Raw genomic sequence first — 22,842 nt, 5'->3', positions numbered from 1 at the left:
TGTTAATGGAAAAAGTAAAAGGCTAAGAGACAAGAGAGCAAGTAGCTCCATCAGACCACCACAGAAATCCTATGGACCAGCTTGGATGGGAGCTGCCTTTAAGGAGTTTTTGGTTTCTTTGTATGAAGACTGGTGGTTTTGTTGTTTCAGAAACCACCTATAATTATTAAATGCTACTAATTTCCTCCAGCTTCTAGAAAGACAAAGCTGCCATGTAATTCTTAAAACACACAGGCTTCTTGTTTAAGATTTCATTTGAAGCATTTCTTTCTCTTAATTCATCTGGAAATAGGGTGTTGTAATACTTGCTTACATTCAACAGAGTAGCTGCCAGCGCTTTCAGGTTCTTTAATAAAAGGCACCATCACTGCGAACTGATTTATGGTTTTTAGGAAACTTCTGGGTGTGTTCTGTGACAAAGTTCATGTTAGTTTGCCAGCCTATTGCCCTTGTAATATGAAGCTTCAAATGTCAGATGTGGATTCCTAACAAATGTGCTTATTTTAGAGTTAATCTGTGGAACTAAATTTTTTCTTCATCTTCTTTCCTGAACTCTAGGGAGCAGATATCAATGCCAATTAATGACTTCAAATATCCCTACTAGACAGGTAACTTTTTACTCTATCACTCATTGCTATTTCTACAAAATTTTAAGTTTGTTAATAAGGTGGACTCCAGGCCCAGTGGTCAAAGGAATACAATTATATGAGTAAGTGCAAAAAGTGAACTTTAGAGCTGCCTATTGACACATGGTTAAACCGAGCAGCCAAAATGTTTTTTTATGCACTGTAGTTACCCCAGCCTTCAGCTAGGTGACACTTTCAGCAAAACATTTTAATCCTAATTCACATATTTTCTGATTCGTTCCTTTATCCCCTGTTGAGCTGTCATTTTGTGTTCCTTATTCTTGAAAGAATTCCTTGGATGCTTGGTTACTGTGATTTCTCTATTGTTCCCAAATATATTAGTTATGCTGTGGAACTGCATCAGTGCCATTCACAGGTGTTCCTTCTGTGGTTGTGATGCCCTGTAGTTCAGTGCTCGCTTCTTCCTAGTAGTATAGTGGGCAACTGAAATGTATGAAGATTTCAGAGCTTTAGCAGGCACTTGATTTCATCAGTGCTCATTGTATGTCCGTCTATTGTAATGCAAGTAATATATATTTATTTAAAAACCAAACAAGATAAACCAAAACTGTTGTAAAAGGTAAATCTAGGCTATAGTATTGTAGGTACAAATCACTCTAGAATTTATGAAATCCTCTCTAAACTATTGTCACATAAATACTTGTGCAGTAAGGGCCAAACTCAAGGTCTTTAAAGAAAATTAATAACCTAAATGGCTTAAATTCTGGAAGTGCCTATATCCTCATAAATGTGCTATCCTGCAGAATTTTCAGGCCTGTATCAGGCATATCAGCTTCTTTGTACATTTCAGGGGATGTTGGATGTGTAGGTAAGATACTGTGGTAATGTGGAGAGGACAGCTTGAGTGAACGATGAGTGAAGTGTTAGGGAAAAAGATGGAGGCAGAGGGGAAAAGCACCCCCAGCTGGGACCAAGAGACTATCAACCTTAGCTTGGCGTACCTTGCTGTCAGGCAGGGAGGAGAAGTGTTTCTGTCCAGGAGGATACTCCTTGGACAGAAAGCAGCAACCTGCCTTAGAGGTCAACAACTGGGATGCATTGGTTGTTTAGACAGGCCATAAACTGAGAGGCAAAACCTTTCTTTAAACCCTATCTCTATTTCCTGCTTGTTCTCCGTCTCCTATGCCTTTCTTTAGGGTGGTGGCCCTGTTGCGTGGATTGCCTGAGTCCAACTCATATGATACAGTGCTTGGAAGGCAATAAGGGTAAGAATAGACTGGGTACACCTAGAAAGCTAGTATGCTATGATTTTCTACCTTTTTAAAGATTCATAATTTAGGCAATTGGGACTTGGGCTTTAGTGACAGCACCGACCAGTCTGGTAGCTGTGAGCTGGCAACAGCAATTGGGTGGCTTTGCAAACACTGATAGGTAGGAACCTGGGTATCTGGGAGGCTTTGCTATGGGGCTGGGTATCTATATAGTGATCCTGCAGAGACAGATAGGCACCAAAGCAGCTTCAAGGATCTAAGTAAGCATACTTACTAAAGTCAGTGACTCATATCCATACAGAAAGTGTTCTGCTCCTGATTCAGACCTTTATTATTTTAAACTCGTAATTAAGTCTCTTTGAACCCACAGGTGCAGCCACTTACTGATGCTTATTTGTTTTCTTTTATTTGTCACAGGCTTTCATTTACCAAAACATTTTAGTAAGATGATTGAACTAGAGGTATTTGAGGTGATTTTAATCTATTCTTGGAATCTATGACCAACTGTGGTTCTTTTCTGTTCTCTTCTCTGGGCACTAGTGTGGGCATAGATTTGTATACAGGCTTCCGATGGGTGACTAGACCACTATGATACACATTTTACAGGTTGTGTTAAAGTTGATTATGTGTTTATGGCTGTTAAATTATTTCTTATGGGATTGTTTTGGTTTTAATTTTTCATTTTTCAGTGAGTTAAGAGTTTAATAGTCAAATGATAAGCATTAAGAAAAAGAAAGTTTTCAGATATATGAGAAAGGAATGAAATATTTAGGGTTCGCGTATTTTTTAATGTCTGCCTCGTGACTAACCAAATATTTACAAATTTCAAATATGAATACATTGAATATTATATTCACTTTCATATGTATCAGTCATACAAGTATTTTAACCACTCTCTTCCAAATCCACTGTTGATGTGCTGATTTTTTTCTTTGCTTTAATTTCTGTGAAGTTATTTCACAATACCTGAGCTGTTAAGTTATGCTTACTAAGTTGTTTCACTGTTGGTTAAGGTGTTTCATTTTATGATTTCTTAAAGTACTGTCTAGATTCCAGGCAGTTATGCAAATAATTGAACTACAGTTATTGTGTTCTTTCTAGATCAGTGAATGATTTTTTGGTTTTAGGTTTGTTTGTGTTTTGTGATGGTTTTGTTTTAGGGTTTTGGGGTTTTTTAATCCAAATTAGAATAACTTGGGGAGATCCAAAGGATATCTAAAGGAGTAAAACTTGGCATAGAGGCACAATAAGGATGGGAGGCAACTGTAGCAAATGTTCATTCTGTTTTTGCCAGAGGAAAGTTCAATCGAACTCTCCTACTTGCAGGCCAATGACCTCATCACTGAGTGTGCAGAGAGAATACTGTTGAGTTTTTGTTGTTTTATTTTATTAAATGTGCCTGGAACATCAACAAAATAATACATTTTTGTGTGAAAATATTTAAATATTTTCTGCTCACAGAAATGATTGGAAAATTCTCAAAGGGTTTTCAAAATTTTGGGGGAAGGTGGAGAAAGCTAAGAAGCTGCAAAACTGGTTGTGTGCTAGAACATAAATACACACAGAGTATAAATACATTCTGTAATTTTTAGATTACATTTTACCGTCAGCTTCAAAAACATTTAATGCATGTCCTCTGTTCATTTTACAATTTAGCTGGAAATGTTTGTTCATTTTACTCCAGCCTCCAGTTAGAAGGAGTACTATGCAGACTTTCTGAAAACTGGAATTTCTGCTTATATTTTAATCAAAATGTCCACTGGTGATCATATTTGGAGAGTCTAAATTCAGCTTAAGTCTAGTGTTATTTATTGTTTTCCTATAGTTGATTGAAGATGTCTAGCCAGAAGGGAACAGTAGGTGCTGGGATTTATGGGAACTTTAAATGGCTAAGAATAATGGCTTACACTGAAATGTGTTTAGATTCATCCTGGTCTTAAAATATTTTTGAGACACGGCAAGTTGTGGGACATTGAGAGTACTATGCTACAGGTGAGGTACTAAGATCTCTCCCTCCCTTCAGCCTCAGGACTCTCCCTAATAATGCTGGAAGTTAAAATGAATCATTTATGAGCATCAGTAGACACATGGGTGAGGCCTCTTTGCAAACTGGTATTTTGTTGATGCAATATGTGTGACAGCCTTTTAGTTCTGAATATAAATGTTACTGAGAGGAAATTAGGTTGGTTCGCAGAGGAGATCGGCCAGACTTTGCAGTGCATCTTGCTGAGGATCAGGTACCTCCACCAGTACTGTGCTTCAGATAGTAGTACATGCAGAAGAAAAATGGAAGGTGAGTGCCTTGAAACTTTACTATCACTTTAATCTGTACTGAAAGCAGAAATATTTAAACAGGTGTAAGGACAGAGAAGTTTTACATATTGCTGTATGGAATGGAATCAAGTCTAGGGATTACTTCTATGTTTTAGATTTTGTTTGTGGACTTAGCAAGAAAGAAAAAAGCAACTTTTGTAAAAAAACCTTTCCTTTTATAAGGGAAAGAAGCTATAGAGAAGAATTGGTGAAACAACTGCCAATTCTGGGAATAAGAAAAAGCACGGAAAAGCATACATTTTATTTCCAGTATCAAGTACCAAGTACTAGTTTTCAGTATTCTTGTGCTAGAAGCAATTATTTCACAATGTGTACCTGAAGTAGTTTCTCTGGAATGAGGGTAATATGTGAATTGCTAGAAAAAACCCAGTGACTGGTATTGAACATCAGGTTTCTACTAGAGAGAGAGAACCAGTAAGAGATGTGAAATTGATTAACTTTTAGTATTTTCTCTGAGCTGCCTTTACTTAAGAAGACAGCTGTTAGCTCCTTTGTGATCCAGTTGTGATAATTAACCCTGATAAGCGAACTGTGGGATGACTTTAGAGAACTTCCCTGGGAAACATGTAATATCTCAACTCCCTGATGTTCCGGTTCAGCTGGATTAATGAGTGGATGAAGCGTAGTTGACTTGGTTTATAAGCACCTTCAGAGGATGGGCAAGGATCTATTAGATTCTTTCAGTGTTCTTGACCACAGGAATTTGTCATGTGTGCTATAAGCACTTCTAATCCCTTCTGTTCAACCAGAACACTTTATGTCATGCTTGACAACTCTCATTAAGGTATGAGATTTTCAGTTCAATTCTGTTACTCTTTCTTGTCAGCAGGTATGACGCACTCATGAGCAATAATGATGTAATGCATTGCCATATTTTTTTGCTGTTGTTGATAGTGTGCATGTTTTTAACATGGGTAATGCCCAGGTCTGTGTTTATCTGCTGATCTTTGCTGAAGAGCTAAATGAGCAATTTATTACCAAATTTAAATGGTTATATGAAAAACGAGATTATTGTGGTTCAAGGAAACAAATCAGGAAAAGCTTTTTTGTTGGTTTTTTTTTGTGTTTTTTTTTTTCTTACCTACCCACCTTCCCCTCCCAATTAAACTAAATTATGATTTACTTCAGGATGTGATCCTAGAAAACTCCACTGGTTTGCATTAAAAGCATCCCAGTCCTTTGGGCTTAGCTATGACTCTCCTTTTATACAGATACACCCTTGGTTCTGGTTGGGAAAAATAGTTTCCCTTACATACCAACTCTGTATTCAGCTTAGTGCCAATCTAGTTAGAGAAGCTGCATTGTCTGGTTGTTCTGTAAGCGTAGCAGGACCAAACCTAACTCTTTAGAATTAAAATAATACACAAGATTTTGTAGTTCAGTAAGCCCAATTTCTAAAACTGGTGAGAATATGTGGTTCCCATTGTCTTCAATTAAAGTGAAGCACTCTTAAAAATAAAAAATTGTATGCAAATAAGGAAAAATGAGTGTTGCCACCCATCCTTCTGGCACCAGGATTATAATTACCCTTATGAAATGAATGATATCCAGGCAGGATGCCTAAGGGGAGATCAGCTAAGATTTTTGTGAAGCTAATCATAGCACTTTGGATAGATTGCCAGCATTTTTCTAAATACCACAGTTTGTGAATATTTCCTTCCCCATTAAGTTCCTCAGAGATGTCTGCAAACCTTTTATGACTTTGGGAAATGCAGATTGAGACTCTTGTATGCATATTTACCAGTATTTACAACTGGGGGGTGGGGGGTGGGAATGTTTATTTGTATCTATTTTTTTTCATAACTCATTTGGAGTGCCACTTAAGCTTTCAAACACCTACATTTGTTATCAAATCTTTTATTTATTCAATTTACTTTATTATTTTATTACTTGTATAAGAAATACCTCTAAACCAACAGCATGTGCAAAATACTTGCTGTCTAGCTGTGGTTGAAAAGTAACTGTGGATTGTAAGGACACTTTATGGATGTATGTCTCAATGCAGGTGTTACCTGTTTTTTCCCTTTGTGTTCCTTTCTCCATCCTGCAGTCATTGAGCTGGGAGAAGTTGACCTGAACTGTCCTTCCAACTGCCAGATTCATAATACCCATTTCTTCGGAACTGACAGACAGATAATAAGGCGAGGGCAAGCCTTCAGCTTTTATGCTCGCTTCCAAAATCGGGAATGGGATGATGCTGTGGACCAGGCTGTTTTCACCGTGGAGACAGGTAGTCACTCCCAAACTCTGTGTAATCTTTCCCAATCCTTTGCTAGTTACATTTCCCATATTCTTCAGTGATAAATAGTATCTGCTCAATTACCTTCTGTGCGAAGAGACTACCTTCCCCTAACTCAGGCAGTTCTGCTGATAGGTAAAGTTTTCTCACTCTGCTACAGAAGTGACAAGTGAAAAAAGAAATCCACCCTTGGGAGCTTTGCATTGTAAATAATGGCTAAGCAAATTACTTTTCTTTTTACATGTGCTTTGTTTAGTCTGATGGAAGTTGTATTTATTTTCCTGAAAAGGCCTCAGACCCTGTGAATCAAATGAGACGAAATGTACCTTCCCAATGGGCAGATGTCTAGATCAAACCTGCTGGAGCGCTTCCTACAAAATTCATCAGCCAAAGTGCATCAATATCAGCGTGTTTCCTCCCTCCAATGCATGCATTGGCCGTTACATTCTCAATATGCAAATCACATCCTGTGGTCACACTTACCAGCGATGTCTTGGAGATTTTTATGTCCTTTTTAACCCTTGGTGTGCAGGTAAGAACACTAGTAATGATCAGATAAGTTTTAAGAAAAATGGTAGTGATTAGTAAAAATGTTGAACATATTTTTATTACTTAGTAAGTAAGGGATGGAGTCACAGAAATAACGAGAAACAGGGAGGAATTTTATTTTGCCTTTTTTTTTTTTCCCTCCAAGTTCAAGACTGTTTCAAGCCAATGTTTTGATTTGGTTTCTTAATGGTAGTAGGGATGTCATTTCCCCCTTTTTTACAATGGCATGACAGGAAAATAAACAATGGGCACAAACTGAAATACAGGAGGTTTCCTCTGAACACCAGGAAACATTGTGAGGGTGACTGAGCACTGGCACAGGTTGCCCAGAGGGATTGTGGAGTCTCCATTCTTGGAGATATTCAAAAGCTGCCTGGACATGGTCCTGGGCGGTCAGCTTCAGGTGTCCCTGCTTAAGCAGCTTTCTTGGACCAGACAACTTCCCTTCCAACAGCAACCATTCTGTGATTCTGTGGTATCACTATGAAATAATACTGTACAAATACAAACAAAATTCTGTAGATTGGTTCTGGTAGCAAGCAATTCTGAAGTCTGCAGGACCTTGCCAAAATCATTACATGACAAATATTCACATTGCGCTTTTGATTTCATCAAAAGCAGATACCCAACTCTAAGGGCACAGAGTTTGACTTCTAAAGCAGCTTAGCGTGAAGATAAATTGCAAGCTCCTTAATTCAGGTGCACTACAGCAGGGAGAGACTTAATACAGATAATATATAGCTCTAAGTAGAAATGAATTGTCTGCATGTTTTGAGAGCCTGCACCCTTGAACATGTTTAAAAGTATAAATCAAAAATAGGTAGGAAAAGAAAGGGGAATTCAGTGAAGTAGAAGATACAGAAGTTCTAGAAATGTACATACTGTCTGACTGATAGCTCTGCATCTTTTCCAGATGACCCTGTATATATGGACAATCAGGCTCATAGAGAAGAATATATTCTGAATGAACATGGGATACTGTATGAAGGCGTTCATAAGCATATTACCTCTCGACCATGGCACTTTGGACAGGTACTTTTTGAAAACTTGTTCAGAAGTAGTTGTCATCCATATACAGATGAATGAAGTGTTGCTCATATTTTTTTCAGAAATGCATGCTGTGTTCTAGGGTGTAAAAGATTTTTAGGACCAGTCCGGACTACACATGCACAAACCAAAATATTTAAGAATCTCGCTGTAGCCCAAGCAACTGGAAAGAAGTTTTCTGTAGTAAAATTAAGGAAATTGCAGAATGTTCTTGGAAAAGGTGAAACAGAACATTGTGCTTCTGAAGGAAAACTATTCCATTGGTCAAACACACAAAAATGACATGATTTCCACCTTGTTTTTTCTTCAGGCAGATGAACAAAACCATGCTGATCACTAGGAGTTGTGCTTGCTTAAAACAAACAAACAAATAAACCAACCAACCAAAAGAGCAGGGGAGGAGGGAGGGCAGTTCATATATATGAAAAAGACTAGAGTATTGACAGGAAAGTAACTTTATCAATGTCAGAATGTCACAATGCCTGTGTTAACTTCTTGTTCCTCAGTTTGAAGATGGGATTCTGGATATCTGCTTGAAGATCCTAGACATGGGTGCAAGTTACCATCATGGCTCTGATCGTGACCATTGTTGGCGCAATGATCCTGTGCATGTCAGCATGGTGGTAAATCACATGGTAAGACCTCTAGTGGCGTGTGACCTCTGAATAGATTGGGTCACACTTCATTATATGATACAAGGACAAATTGCACTGTAATCTAACACAGCATGAGTAGCAGGGGAAATCCCTTCTTTGCTCAGAGTCATGGGAAAAACTAACTGGTAACACTAGTCTCTGACAATTTTGTGATACGCTTAGGACGTGAAGACATGGTCAGCTATTTGAAAAGGTTTTTCTTTTCTCTTTCTAGATAAGCAGCCATACCACTAACAGTATCATGAAGATTCCAGAAAACAATGATTACCTGAAAGGAACAAAACCATTTTCCTGGAATGGAAGTGTCCCTATTCTTCAGCAGTGGTACAACGGCAGATGCAGGCCGGTCAGATATGGGTACTGTGGGTCTCTTGCTTCAGTAATGTGTACAGGTATGATATTTCAGTCTGCCCTTGTCTAGTTATCCAAAAAGGAAGAGAAAACCAGGATCAAAAACCTCTGACCTTAAAAACTACTGGAAGAATATTATTCATTAGCATTTTACTAGAAAAGAAAGGGAATATTTTTATATTGTTATGATATGGCATGGCTCCTAACAGCGTTTATTATCAACCGATGGCTTTTCTATACAGTGTGAAGAGCAAGAAGAAAAGCAGTATTGTCTTTTCTGTGACCTTTATGCCATGCAGCTGTCAATAATGCAGCTTTTATTAAAACACAGAGCAAGTGCAGCATCATGGAGATTAAATTTATCCTTTGAGTGAGGTTTGAAGGATGAGGAAAACCACTAAGTTATGAACAGGAGGAAGACCTCTAGCAATGTCTTCTCCAAAACATAAAAGCAGCAGGCTATTATCTTCTTTTACTGCAAAGGATGAGATAGTGAACTAAACTCTACAGGCAAAAAATCTGAGTACCAACTTTATACCATTTATTTACTGAACCTGCTTCTACATTGAAGAAAAATAAATTCCTGTTCTATACATGAATCTATATGTACTACACTGTTTTAAAAAAATAATACTGTGCTTTATTAATGCAGGATCAGGTTCATTATTTCTGAACTTAAAACAGATCTGGTTTTGTGGGCTGTTTTTTTTAAGCTGGAAGTGTAATAAGCCATTCCTTTCTGCTAGGCTTTTTTCAGACTACTTTTCAATGACTGAAAAGAAGTATTGAAGATAAAATCACTGCTTATCCATTGTATTTATATAATTGAAAAGTGGAATATAAAATTATTTATAAAATAAATTAAGGATTCGCTTGATTAGTTACCATTCGTAATAACTCATTAATATTTTTTTCCTTACAGTGATGAGGTGTTTGGGAATTCCAAGCCGTGTTGTCACGAGCTTCTGTTTTCCATGCTCAATTGAGAATCCCCTTGGTATCAATGAGATTTTTGACTGTACTGGAAAAAACCTGTGTGGTAAAGACAAGCTATGGTAAATAAGAAATGAACAAGATATTTGGGTTTTGTCAAAAATTAAATGACAGAAAGACTAGTATAAATCTAGCAGATCAGTGTATCTCTTCCTTTGGTGTGGCAAGGCTGTTCAGTATCTGAATAATGCATTTCAAAACCATGAAATCACTGAAAAGGCAAACTGCTCAATCTATATTTTCAAAAAAAAAAAAAAAAAGAAAAAAACCAAAAACACTTGTGAGAACCGACACTATCTACTTATCCTTCTCAGCTGAAAGAATAAGATCATCAATCTTAGTAGCTGTGAAAATATTAAGTAGATCATGAAATTCAAGGGAAAAATTACCACAAATTAGGACTATTATCTTCAGTCATAATCACTTGGTTGATAATTCTGTATTCTTCCTGAGGTTCCTTATCATGGATTGCTTCATTCTTGTAATCCTTTCAGTTCATGTTCACACAACTATGACATTATATCATAGCAGAATTTTGTGTTTTCACCCTTGGCCTATATGTTCATAGTTTCACAGCACCAGAATTTTGTTTGTATCTAAGTATCATCTATGAGAACTTTTAATGAAATTTCTGCCCTTTCACGTGTCAAAAAGATGAGGTCAAACTGAAATACTAAGGGAATGAGGATCTTATTTTGGCACAGAAGACTTAAGGTTTTTTTTCTTTGTTAAGCCATTAAAAAGAAGATTAAGGCAGTATGGGATTTTTCTTTACAAAACCTGGAGAAAAATGTTAGAAAAATAAACTACTTTAAGCAAAAGAACTGTGTTGGCATGTTATCAACTAAAAATAAAGGACTATAAAAGAATTTTTTTGCAATCAGGTCCGCAGGGTTGTGGAACAAATTTCCAGTCCGAGTGATATAAAGCAAAACAAACAACTCCTGTCCCCAAACATCATTAACAGTGTTAAGACATAGAATATTCAGTTGTTTAAAAGGTTATCTCTGACATGGTTTGCCTCCATTGTAAGGCAATTGATGATCCAAGAGATGCCTTTAACCCTATATTCCTGCATCCCACAGGCGATATCACTGCTGGAATGAATCTTGGATGTCTCGCCGAGACCTAAATCAGTGCTGTGGTGATTGGCAGTGTCTGGATCCAACACCTTTGGAAACAGGCAGAGGTAACTGTTTACTATAACTGTAACTGTTTTCCTCAGCCTCTGCTGTTGAGTTTCTCTACTACTCAGGTTACAACCTATTATAACATTTTTGTTATCTGGCTTAGGTTCATCTTGCAGTGGTCCTACATGGGTTCGAAGCATCAGAGAAGGGGAACTGGACTTGGACTACGATGGTCATCATATATTTTCTCGAGTAAATTCAAACTATGTTGGCTGGCTTTCCCAAAGCAATGCCAAAAAAAAAAAATTTTTCTGTGACACTTGGCCATGTGGACAACATCTAATCACCAAGAGTGTTGGCAGTGAGCAATTTGAAGATATCACTGGGTCTTACAAGTATGAACTAGGTATGATAAAAAGTCATTAAATGGGTTAGAGGGAATTTTACATGCTAATCATATAAAATTATTGATGTAATTTGTCCTGTGTTAAAATGAGTAGTACAATCTGAAGTTGTCTTTTTTTGAGAGAGAGAAAGATGCCCTTCTGTTCAAAGATCTTAACTCTTAAACTTTAAAATATATTTAGGTAATACAAACAAAACACATAGTAATTACATTCCATTTAGGGTAGGGTAAGATAGGATAGGATAAGATAGAAATTTCAGTTGGAAGGGACCTACAGTGATCATCTATGCCAGGGGTCCTCAAACTTTTTAAACAGGGGGCCGGCACGTGGATTAAGTGGCAGGCAGCCATCTGCGGCTGCTTGGTTTCCCCCCCCAACCCCCAGCGGGGTGTGTGTGTGGGGGGGTGGGGGGGTGGGGGGGTGTCTGTAAATACCAGGGGCCGGATTGAGGACCCTGGGGGGCCGTATCTGGCCCACGGGCCGTAGTTTGAGGACCCCTGATCTATGCCAACTGCCTGGCCACTTCAGGGCTGACTAAAGGTTAAAGTATATTATTAAGGACATTGTCCAAATGCCTATTTTTAAGGCACTGACAGGCATGGGACATCAACCACCTCTCTAGGAAGCCTGTTCAAGTGTTGGACCCCCCTCTTGGTAAAGAAATATTTCCCAATGCCCAGTCTAAACCTCCCCTGATGCAGCTTTGAATCATTCTCATGTGTCCTATCAGTGGAACCCAGAGAGAAGAGAACATCACCTCTCCTTCCACTTCCCCTCCTCAGGAAGCTGTAGAGAGCAATGAGGTCACCCCTCAGCCTCCTTTTCTCCAAACTACCCAAACCCAATGTCCTTAGCCATTCGCCACAGAACATGCTTTTGAACCCTTTTAATACCACTTGTAGCATGTGTATAAGTTTTGGTCTCACCTGTACTTAGTTTAAAATTTTAACAGATTTTAAATAATCTAAAAAACCCTAAATTCTTTTAAACCCAGGATTAAGTTCTTACTTGTTGATTCTTGCACAGGTCTGCCAGAAAAAAAAGCTTACTTTCAAATTTCATGTATTATTAGGATATTCTGCTGTTCTTACTTGGGGCTACTGATTACTGATTTTCATCTTCCAATAGTAGGGATGAGTTCAGCCAGCAAAATTGTGTAAGGGAATGAAGAGTGGATCACAGCTGATTCTAAAAGTGCAAGTTCTGGTTTTTGAACAGGAACAAAAAAACCCTAATAGATAGTTTCTTTGTTTGAATGGTGTGGTTTGCTTCTTGAGAGACATGTTCACCCTAACCCTTGTAAAGAGTTGTATTTTGAGTTTTGCACTAACTACACATTTTGAGATTTGCATGACCACTTTTTAAATTAACTAATAATAGTGAATTAAGTTTTTTTGAATGTTTTTCTGAGATATTTATTTTCTTCTATGCATGCAGACCACCATACCTTGTGTTTTATTATCTGGTAGTTTTGTTCTACACCAAGCCAGTACATTAGGTTTCAGGAAGGAGGAGGAAGAAAGTTAATTATCTTTATTGTTTGGGTAGATATGACTTTTTGTGCCTCCAGCAGATTCATAATCATGTATCTTCAACAGGTTCTGTGAAAAACAAAGAAGCCTATTACCGGGCTTACAGAAGGATTCACCCAGGATACTGTAATGCTTCCAACTGTCATATTGACAGAGAGTTATCATCGCTGAAAAATCCATTTTTAAGTGACTCTGGTATTAACATGAGGTTAAAGATGGCTAACTGCCCAATGTATGGTGAAGATGTCCAACTGCACTGGCTGCTTGAAAATTTGCGTAATGAAAACAAAACCCTGAAGTTTAATTTGTGTGCACAAATAATAACCTACAGTGGTTGCCCAATGGATCAATTTTGGAAAGACAGTGTGAATGTCAGTTTGGGGCCTAGGGAAGGTAAGAAGGTGAATTTGTTTAATACTATTTTGTCCAGTATTCATTTCAGGAGATAGTTAAATTTTTAGGATTAGTGGGGACTTCCTAATAGTGGTGGGAAGTGAAATGAATACAATGTTGAATATTGACAGCTGAATTCTCTTTAGAGTGATCACTCAAAAACCAACACAGTGTCAATACTACAGGTATAGTGACAAGTAAATCATAGTCTTTCCATAATTTCTCAAGGCTTAGAGAGTCTTATGAACATTTAAAAAGTTGTTTCCGCTAAAAGTCCAATTCTTGATTCTATATTCAATACAAAGATAAAGTTGTAGCTGTCTATCAAAAAAAAAAAAAAAGTTTCCTTTGGCCAGAAGTTATTAGCCAGTGTAAAACACTTGTAATGAGCACTAAAGTATTTCTAGATATACCATATGATGGGAAGTGCAAAGATTTATCAGAACATAAACAATTGTTTTCATGGTTAATAAATTTTCCTGGAAGAAAAATTATTCCTTTAATTAAAACGCATCATTATAAGATGAATTTTCATAGTTGATATAACATCCTGGTTTACCAAACTTTGTCTACATTTGCATTATTGCTTTAAGAATTACACTGAAATAAAAGTTTCCAATTTTTGAGTAACAATAACAATAATAATAATAAACCAACCTCCTTGTAAATGCAGTGATATATTAACTAAAAACTGTGAAGCTGTTTGTCAAAGGTAGTAATGTATCACCCTAAGCCAGGAAAAATCATGCCTGTTTTCAAAGATGCTGTGATAACTTAGTATTTAATTAAGCAATTTTAAGTGCCAGTTAAAATTTAGGAGTAAGGTAAGTAGAAATATTAGCCAAAAAACAAGGAAAAATAATTTAAATAAATTTATTTTACAGTGAAAAAAATTCCTCTGTGTATATCATATAGTCAATATGGACCTTATCTCTGTGATCACAACATTATGAAAGTAGTTGCTGTCTCAGACCCAGAGTGTGGAGAAGTCCTGATGGTGAGCAGGGATATTGTGATCAACAGGCCACCTGTTATTGTCAAGGTAAAGAATTTTAATTGTGGGATTTGTGAACTAAGGAACAGACTTAGGGACTTTTACTGGCCACGTCTGTGGTACAATGCCAATAAACCTGAAATTCTTTCTTCTTTTCTTTTATTCTATTTTTTATTTTAAAAAGATCGGTGTGATTATAAATGTGTAACAGTTGACTTGGATGTGAAAAGGTCATAGAAGTAAATCAGAAAGAAACGTGTAGAAATATTTTTTTCTTTTATTCCTTACTTATTTACTTCATTGTTAATTTCATAAGGGTTATGAAACATAAAATGTGTTTGTTTATTTTATGACTAGCTACTAAGCCAGCCCAGGCTGAAAGTACCATGCACTGCAGAGATCTCCTTCTGCAATCCTCTCCAGGAAGATATGAAGAACTGTGTAATGACGTTAGAAGGCTGTGGTTTGTTCAAAGAGCCAATGACCATTGAGTAAGATCATCAGTTATTTAAATGGGGATAATATTGGGGGTTGACTAAGATGTGCTAGATCAGAGTAGGTTTTGAAGAAGAAAACAGCTCTGGATTTTTTGGTGTTTAGGACCTGAACAGGACTTTTTGCTCCTTATTACTTTGAGACTCCATTAGAAACCTCACTCTTGAAACTGATGGGTCATTTAGAGCTGGCAAGATATGCTGCTCTTCATTTGTCTCAAGACTTTAAGTATGTGTTTCAAATTTCTGTCTGAAAAGGAATGCACTGTTTTTTGAGTTTTTTTAACAAAAAATTCTAGGTGGATCTGCCATCCCTTATAATTCTATTGAGTTTATAATAGAATTCCGCTAAATATTCATGAACTGGCACCACATATGTGAACAATTAGAAAATGGCAGTGAGTAAGAAATAGCAATATGCATTCTAAGCTCATAACACGTTAATCACAGGAAGCTGGAAACTTCCAGGATGCTATAACATCCTAGGGAAAGTAGCTGTTCGTTAATATGCATTGCTATTCTTCATGGCAAGGAGAACTGACAAAAGTATGACTAGTTGTGAGGGGAATCAATTAGGAATTGTTCTTGCTGAATAAAAATGAACTTGATTCTACAAAGCTGCCAAATTCAACTTAGGCTACTGGAAATAGGAAGCAGTAAAAAACATCTTTGAGGTAGAAGGGTGCTACATTTTTGAAGAATTCGAGACTATCGTAAATGAGTTTCCAGTTTCTTTTACAGAACCCACTATGGGAGTTTTCCCTATCTTCTGTTGGGACAGAAGCTGTTACCATGCTTTTCACAACACAGAATGTGGGATTTTTTTGAGACAGGCAAGAATAACAAAGTTGTCATAACAATTTGTCTCTGAAAACACATCATAGCAAACTAAACCTAATTGTGTGCCCCCATCCTGTAGAACTTCAGGTCTCTGAGCTACCCAGGGTGCTAATTCTTTTCCTTCTCTCGGTCCAGTTTGGGAACACTGGCATCCAACCAACAGGCACGGACCATCGTGGAGTTCACACCTTACAGGCTCGGCAGCCACCGGCTCTTGGCTAACTTTGGATGCCACAAGTTTGCCTACTGCAAGGGATGCGCCAAGGCCGAAGTGTGTTGCCCCACAGGCCAGAATGGCACCCTGTCCGTCAGCCAGAATGGGTCACTCCCGGTGTGTGAGAATGGCTCCCTCCCCGTGAACAGCTCTGGGCCTGTCCCAGTGGCAGACCCTGCATTCAACTCCATGTGTGAATATATATGTATCCCAGTATGCAACCCAAACTGCAGTGCAGGGGGCCAGCCTGTGTATGACTTCGTGTACCTCCCTGCGGGCCATCCCTTATGCAACTCCATCTGCAACCAAGGCTTCAATCCAAACGTCAATCCTGGTTTCAACCTGGGATGTGATCCTGGCTTCCGTGTCATATGCGAGACCATGCCTTCTGCTACGTGTGCCCCGATGTCTCCATCCATGTATGGCTCCATGCCTGCCCCAACATCTAATCCTGTGTCCCCCCCTATGCCTCATGTGGTGTTTGAGACAGGTCCTGCTCCCACGCACCAGCCTGGAGGTGGAGGGGGAGCGATGTCCTACTCTGTCTCTGTCCCCACGAACAATGCGGTGAGTGCCCTGCTGACCCACTTCATGGCTGGTTCTGGTCCCACTGTGGCAACCCAGGCAGTCCCTACCCATATGTCTGCTCTGCCATCCCAGCCTGTGTGCTCTCCGGTAGTTCATGCTGTCAGCAGCCCCATGCCACCTTCGGCTCCCCTTTCAGTGCCTGCTGCCTCCATCTCACACGTTGTATGTGGCTCCGCACCCTCTCCCACTGCCCAGCCTCCATGTGGCCCGATGGCCACCCTGCCCTCCCAACCCCTGAGCACCCCAGTAGCCCACGGTACATGCTCCCCGGGCCCCTGCCCAGCATCTTCCCCAGTGTCCCGCTTTGCCACCCATAGTGCCACCCCAGCAGGGCTGCAGGTGGGGAGTGCCCCAGCAGCCCAGTCACTGTGCTCCCCAGCCTCCCGCCCTGTGGGACCCCCGGCAGCCCACTCACTCTGCTCACCAGCCCCTCGCCCAGTGGGGCCCCCCGCGGCCCACTCGCTGTGCTCCCCCACCACAGTTTCAATGGGGGCTGTGGGGGCCCTCCCCACCAGCTCACCCACCGCTCACCCTGAGGACTCACCGGCAGCCTGCCTGCCGTGCCCTCCGGCCCCGCGTCCCCTGGTAACCGCCACGGCCCGCTCCCTCTGTGCCCCCACCTCTCGCTCAGTCTCCCGGATTGTGGGCACCCCAGGGTCTCGCTCAGTGTGTGGCCCCCAGTGGGGCCCCTCCTGTGACACCACCACTCACTCAGGCTCTATGTGGGCTTCCACCTCCCGCTCAACGTGGAGCCCCACGGGGCGCTCCCCTTTGTCCCGCACTGCCTACGGCACACTCACACGCCCTCCATACAGCTCCTTGTCCCACTCCTCCTACAATACCTTGTCCCGTTCTGCCTATACCACCCTACCCCACTCCAACTCTCCCTCTGCCTACGCCACCCTGCCCCGCTCTGGGTCATCCCCCTCTGGCAGCACCCTGGCCCGAGCAGGGTCCCGCACACCCTGGAGCCCCAGGAGGAGCAGTCTCACCTACTTCAAACGCAAATACCTGTAATGGAGAGTAACCTGGGGAAAAGCCAAAGCCAGTGAATTAAAGCATGTGTGCAGATGCTTTGAAAGAGGTTAGAAATATGGTGATGGAGAGCAGCGTGCATAGTCCTGAGTATTTATCCACGCATTTGAAATGTGCCAGAAAGTAGGCTGATAGCCAACTGCAGAGGGATGCATTTGATGTAACACTCGTATGTCTTGAGATATGGTATGGTGGAAGTGACAAATGAACATGCTCCCTGTGGAGCTGTCGTAACAATAGTTGCAGAGTGCAGGTAATCAGACTTACTTGCTCAGTCAAACTGGTTTATAAATGATGTGTTTTCACTCTCTCTTCTCTTGATTTCTTGCAATGCATATTTCTCAGATCTCCCTGGGCTACAGCACTTGTAGCAAATCTCTCTCCCTGCATGAAATGTGCTGTCCTTGGGATGCCGCAAAGAGGTGGCAGCAGAACCGCCTTACATCTCGCCTAATAGACATTGGGCCCCTGAGTCCCGGTATTGTTTTGGGTCAGGTCAGTTCCTTAGTTATGAGGCAATGAAAACTGTGGAGGCCGTGAACTAACTAAATCATTACAAATCAACTGAAGAGTTAAAATAAATATATTTTAAAAGAAGCAATTATTATAAATTTAGTATTACCACTCTTAATGTATTACAGTTCTAGCATCAGGAATCAGATTAGAAAGGCTGCAAAACTTGATGAATGATTAATATCAATTTATTGGCTTTCACAACTGAATGTTTTTCATGTAGCATATTCAAAAAAAATTTTCTCATATATATTGGATGCATTTAGGTTCATGGGAAAAGCTCTAATTCCGAGGCTGTGCCTTTTTGATTCAGCGTAGCTAGGAAACTTCTGCCACCCAGCCTGAACTAGAGAAGGAAGTATAACGTTATTCTTTCAAACACCCAGCTCTCCCAAATGAAAGGTTAAGAAGGCAGAAGAAAAAGTATTATGTCTTCCTCAGGCAATTGGTATCTTTTCAATGCTAACTTTCTCCCAGTGTTTTAGGAATCAAAATCATACAATGTCATAATGGAACTTTCCCCAAATATTGGATTTGCTCACAAGAGTTTGGGATTTACTGACAATACTTCCCGTCCCTCCATTATTTTCCTCTAGTACTCCGTTATTTTTAGTAGCAAGTATTAGTGGGGTTTGGCGGTAAGATAATTTTGCTGGTGCTGCAAAATCTTCAGCCATGTAGCAATAGTATTTCAGTAGTATCACCGTAGTTCACATCCCTAAGCCTTGTGATGAGACTGAGTAACTTTCCAGGGATTTTGAAAAGGTGTGGTAGCTATGAACATGCCAACACTATCAACTATATAGTAATTCTGAGTATGGTAGAAAAAATATTTGCCTGGATATTGTAGTAGAGTGGTCATAACTCAATGACTTGTTTTTTATGCAGTTTCAATAGTCTCTGTTAGGTATTTGTTGAGAATTTCTTTGCCTGCCTGACAATAAAATAGAAATTTAAAAACCACCCTTAATTCTGTTGGTTTGGTTTCTTCTTTCGGTAATACCTCTTCAAAAGTGGGCAGTAAGTCTTCCTAGATGTACTAGAATGTGAAATCTTCCTTCCACTCCATTTCTGTAATATTTCCTCTTCCTTTCTGTGATGTCTGAAAACAAAGCTGAAGTTAGGGGAAATCTAAAGATTTCCTACTATACCTGTAATACATAGTTGGTATTAGAGGAAAGATTCACCCATCCTCTTTGCTCACAGATGCTGCGTGAGTTTTTCCTTTGTTTTTATGGTCTGCAAAACCTGCAGTCTACAGAAACATCAATGAACAAATCTCTGGGTGGCAGAGGAAGAGATACAAAAGATACCAATACTATTTATTTAGGAAAAAATGTGATTATTTTAAGAAACTGTTAACGGTACATTGCATCTACATCATTACCAAATAGCATTTCAGATTTCTTTTCCCAGTAATACTTTGACTTCTCTAATTTTTCTCTTTTATGAGAATGAGCCTGATGCCGTATTTCAGAAACTCCAAAGATTCAGTCCCAGCCTATTAATGTCACTGGAGTTATCGAATGTGTGTGCGTAAATTCTACTCCCCACTCTTCTTACCATATATGCTGAATACACATTGCTTTTGAAAACTGTAGCAAGTTCTTTATAATTAGAGCCATAGAGGATTACATAAATCCTTTAAAGTTCAAAATTATTCTAATACTAAAGAAATTATCTTCAGTGTGTTGTTGTCACATACATCCTAGTAATAGAAAAAGGTAGGTTGTAGTCTCCTAGTAAAGTACATTGTACAGCCTCATATTTGGGCATTTGAGGCAGTACCCCTAAAAAAAAGAACCTAACCCCCCCAAATCAATAACAACAAACAACCCCACCAAACAGCAGGATTTAAATTACCTGCTTCTTAAATGTCTGAGTGAAACACTCCAACTTATGTTTTCTAAAGTATCTACTGTCACAGGAGGTGTGGTGGTATGGTTTAAATTTCCACAACATTTCTGGTCTGTTTCGTTTTGTTGTGGGTTGGTTTCTTTGTGTGGGTTTTTGGTTTTGGTGGGGGTTTTTGGCTGTTGTTGTTTTGGGGTTTGTTTTTTGTTGTTTTTGTCCAAAACTGACATGCTTGGCTGTCTCAAAAGTACTTTCTTGAAGTAGAACCCACAAGATTTATTTTTTTTTTTTTTGCCTAGTGTATTTAAGATATTGAAGATTAACAACATTCTGTAATGTCATGTAATACATAAAGAAGTCTCTTTTAGAGGACAGGAGGCCAATTCAATCATGATAATATAGTCATCAGATATTGAATACAGTACTATCATATTTATGTGTTCAGGAATACATTTCTAATTTTAATCTCAGTTCAGACATTTTATTTAAGCAAAGGAAATATATTAACTTGTTTCTAGGCCAGTCAAGGTGAAAAAAAAGCAATTTCTCATGCATTATTATAGCTACCCTTTCTATGATTTAACATAATAAATGGGAGTACTGGAATTTATTTTTATGTGCAACTAAAATAAAATTGTATTTCTTTTAAAGGTGAAGAAGAATCTAGTAAGTGATAATTTTCAGTTCTCACCCCTAACAGTTCATTAGACATTTATAAATCTTTTTAGATGAGAAGTTGTGAAGATCTGGATGCAAGTTAACCGTTTCAAACTTTAAATGCCTAAGGTTTGTGCTTTTTTGGATGTTTGCTGGTGACATATCATAAAATGCCTGAGTAAATTGTGATTTATTTTTATATATTCCATTACCTGCAAGGAAAATTTTGAAATGTATAACTCAATGAACCAATTACCTACCAAGCATTAGTTATAGAGGTAAATTAAATTTTATATATTGTATCAGACAAGAAGATTAAATTAGGGAAATACTATATTCATTTTACTTAGTGTTAAAAACAAACAAAATCTTTTGTAACACGTACTGTGAAGTATATACAAATAAAGAAATTAAATATGCTGACCAGGAAAATGTGAAGATATTAAAAATGCAAAAGACGACAAGGATTCCTTTTTTTTTGTTATATAGCAATTTTATGACATTTGTTGTACACCTCCATTAGAACTGAATTTTGAAAAGTCAACTTTCTCATAGTGCTACTGCTGTAGTGTTTTTGTAAGGGAAAGTATTTATTTGTAGAAGGAAATCCTATTCAAATATTTTATAGGCATCCCAGCTCTTTCTTTCTTTTGATGTCTCAGATGGGATGAATTTCTTCCACGCCTTTGTATATTCTTCCTGGATGATCTTGTTCAAGCTTTTAAATTCTTTGTCTTTGAACTATAAGGTACGTTATGTAATGTGCATGTATGCTCATTTGTATTTGCTGATTTTCTGAGTCTCTGACTAACACTGGAATAAAAGTTTTGTGCAGGAGACCAATGTAGGACTGAAAACAAAGTGTTCCCAGCCCAAGGATCAAATGCAGTGTACGTGTACAGCTGAGCCCTCATTACTATTCTGTTGCTTGTTTATGGTAATAGTTAAGTCTGTTACCACATTAATTTGGATTTTAAATCTATTTGTTTCATATATACTAACTGGCCACACCTGTCTAACTTTTCAACTAACTGCAATTTTTTCCCTGTTCTTCCCTCCTGAGAAAAGTTGCCATTGGTGGCGGTCAGTACACCACATTAGCTATTTGAGCAACTTGTACTTTTTCATATGGTCTGAACTGCATGTGTGTTCTCTCCATAAGGCATGTTTAGTGCAAGCTATCTATCAGTGCTACAGGGTTTGGATAAAGAATATTTATTGATACATATGAATTGGTTGCAAAAATTAGTAAAATTAAATATTACCTAGAAAAACAGGAGTTATGTGTAAAGAAGTTAAAATCTTTACGGCGTAAAGAAATGTCACCACTATACAGCCTTTTCTTTTAGAAAATCTATTCTATGATTCCTGTGTTCTCTGATTCCTGTTTCTGAATATCAAACCTCAAATTTTCCTAAAGCTATGACAGTATGTCAAGTTACCTTTAGATTAATTAGAAATCAAGAAATGCTGGTGTTCGAGATAAATATTACTAGAAATTCTTGCTGCTTCAATATATTAAAATATACCAGTAAACCTAATCCATCATTTGCAGCACTTTCTGAATATAGAGCTCAGACACTGGATATTAACCCTGACCTAAAAATGCTCTATAATTCCGGCTTAGCTAAATGTAGCATCTTCATCTTCTAATTTTTGCTTATCTTTTAATTTCATTTTGGCCTTTCTTGGCCTTCGTCCCTCTTCCATGCAGGTGGAACAATTAGAATAGCTAGAGGCTGCTCAAATGCAAGTATCATCAAAGTTGCTACCACAGCCTTCCTTAGACATTTCAGCATCTCTAACAGGAAATTCTGTCTTAAAAGTACAGACACTGTAAAACAGAGAGAATACTGAGGTTTTTGTAATGATCTTGTTTCCTTCCTTTAGGTGATCTCAGTCAATTGTATAATAGCATGAGTCATTAGGGGTCCCAACTGCATATTAGCTGAATACTAACGTGCACATTAGCCGAATACTAACATGTGCACTTTTCTGCATCACTGGCTGAGGCCATTTGCCAAGGGCAATATCAATGCAGAAGGAATGATGAACAGGATTCATTGAGATCTGGTCTATAACAACTTCACAGTAAAGCTTCATATGCTCCTATAAAACTAAGTATGAAGTATATTCAGAGACTATGGATCAAATAGAAATAAGG

The 22,842-nt window shown here is 38.6% G+C and overlaps 1 protein-coding gene across 1 annotated transcript; it reads left to right on the top strand.

Moving 5' to 3' along the window:
• The first annotated feature begins 550 nt into the window (after positions 1 to 550).
• LOC308061341 (protein-glutamine gamma-glutamyltransferase 5-like) lies at positions 551 to 21,807 on the top strand. Its single transcript, XM_080381167.1, has 13 exons — positions 551 to 4,151; positions 6,243 to 6,422; positions 6,721 to 6,963; positions 7,894 to 8,012; positions 8,534 to 8,662; positions 8,898 to 9,075; positions 9,957 to 10,089; positions 11,113 to 11,216; positions 11,321 to 11,563; positions 13,163 to 13,489; positions 14,374 to 14,531; positions 14,841 to 14,974; positions 15,953 to 21,807. The coding sequence occupies exons 1-13, from the start codon at positions 3,989 to 3,991 to the stop codon at positions 17,634 to 17,636; spliced, it is 3,795 nt and encodes a 1,264-aa protein (XP_080237293.1). The 5' UTR covers positions 551 to 3,988; the 3' UTR covers positions 17,637 to 21,807.
• The last annotated feature ends 1,035 nt before the right edge of the window (positions 21,808 to 22,842 follow it).

The sequence above is a fragment of the Falco punctatus genome (genome assembly GCF_963210335.1).
Source record: "Falco punctatus genome assembly, chromosome: 3".
NCBI lineage: Eukaryota > Metazoa > Chordata > Aves > Falconiformes > Falconidae > Falco > Falco punctatus.
This window is presented reverse-complemented; position numbering and strand designations above follow the sequence as displayed.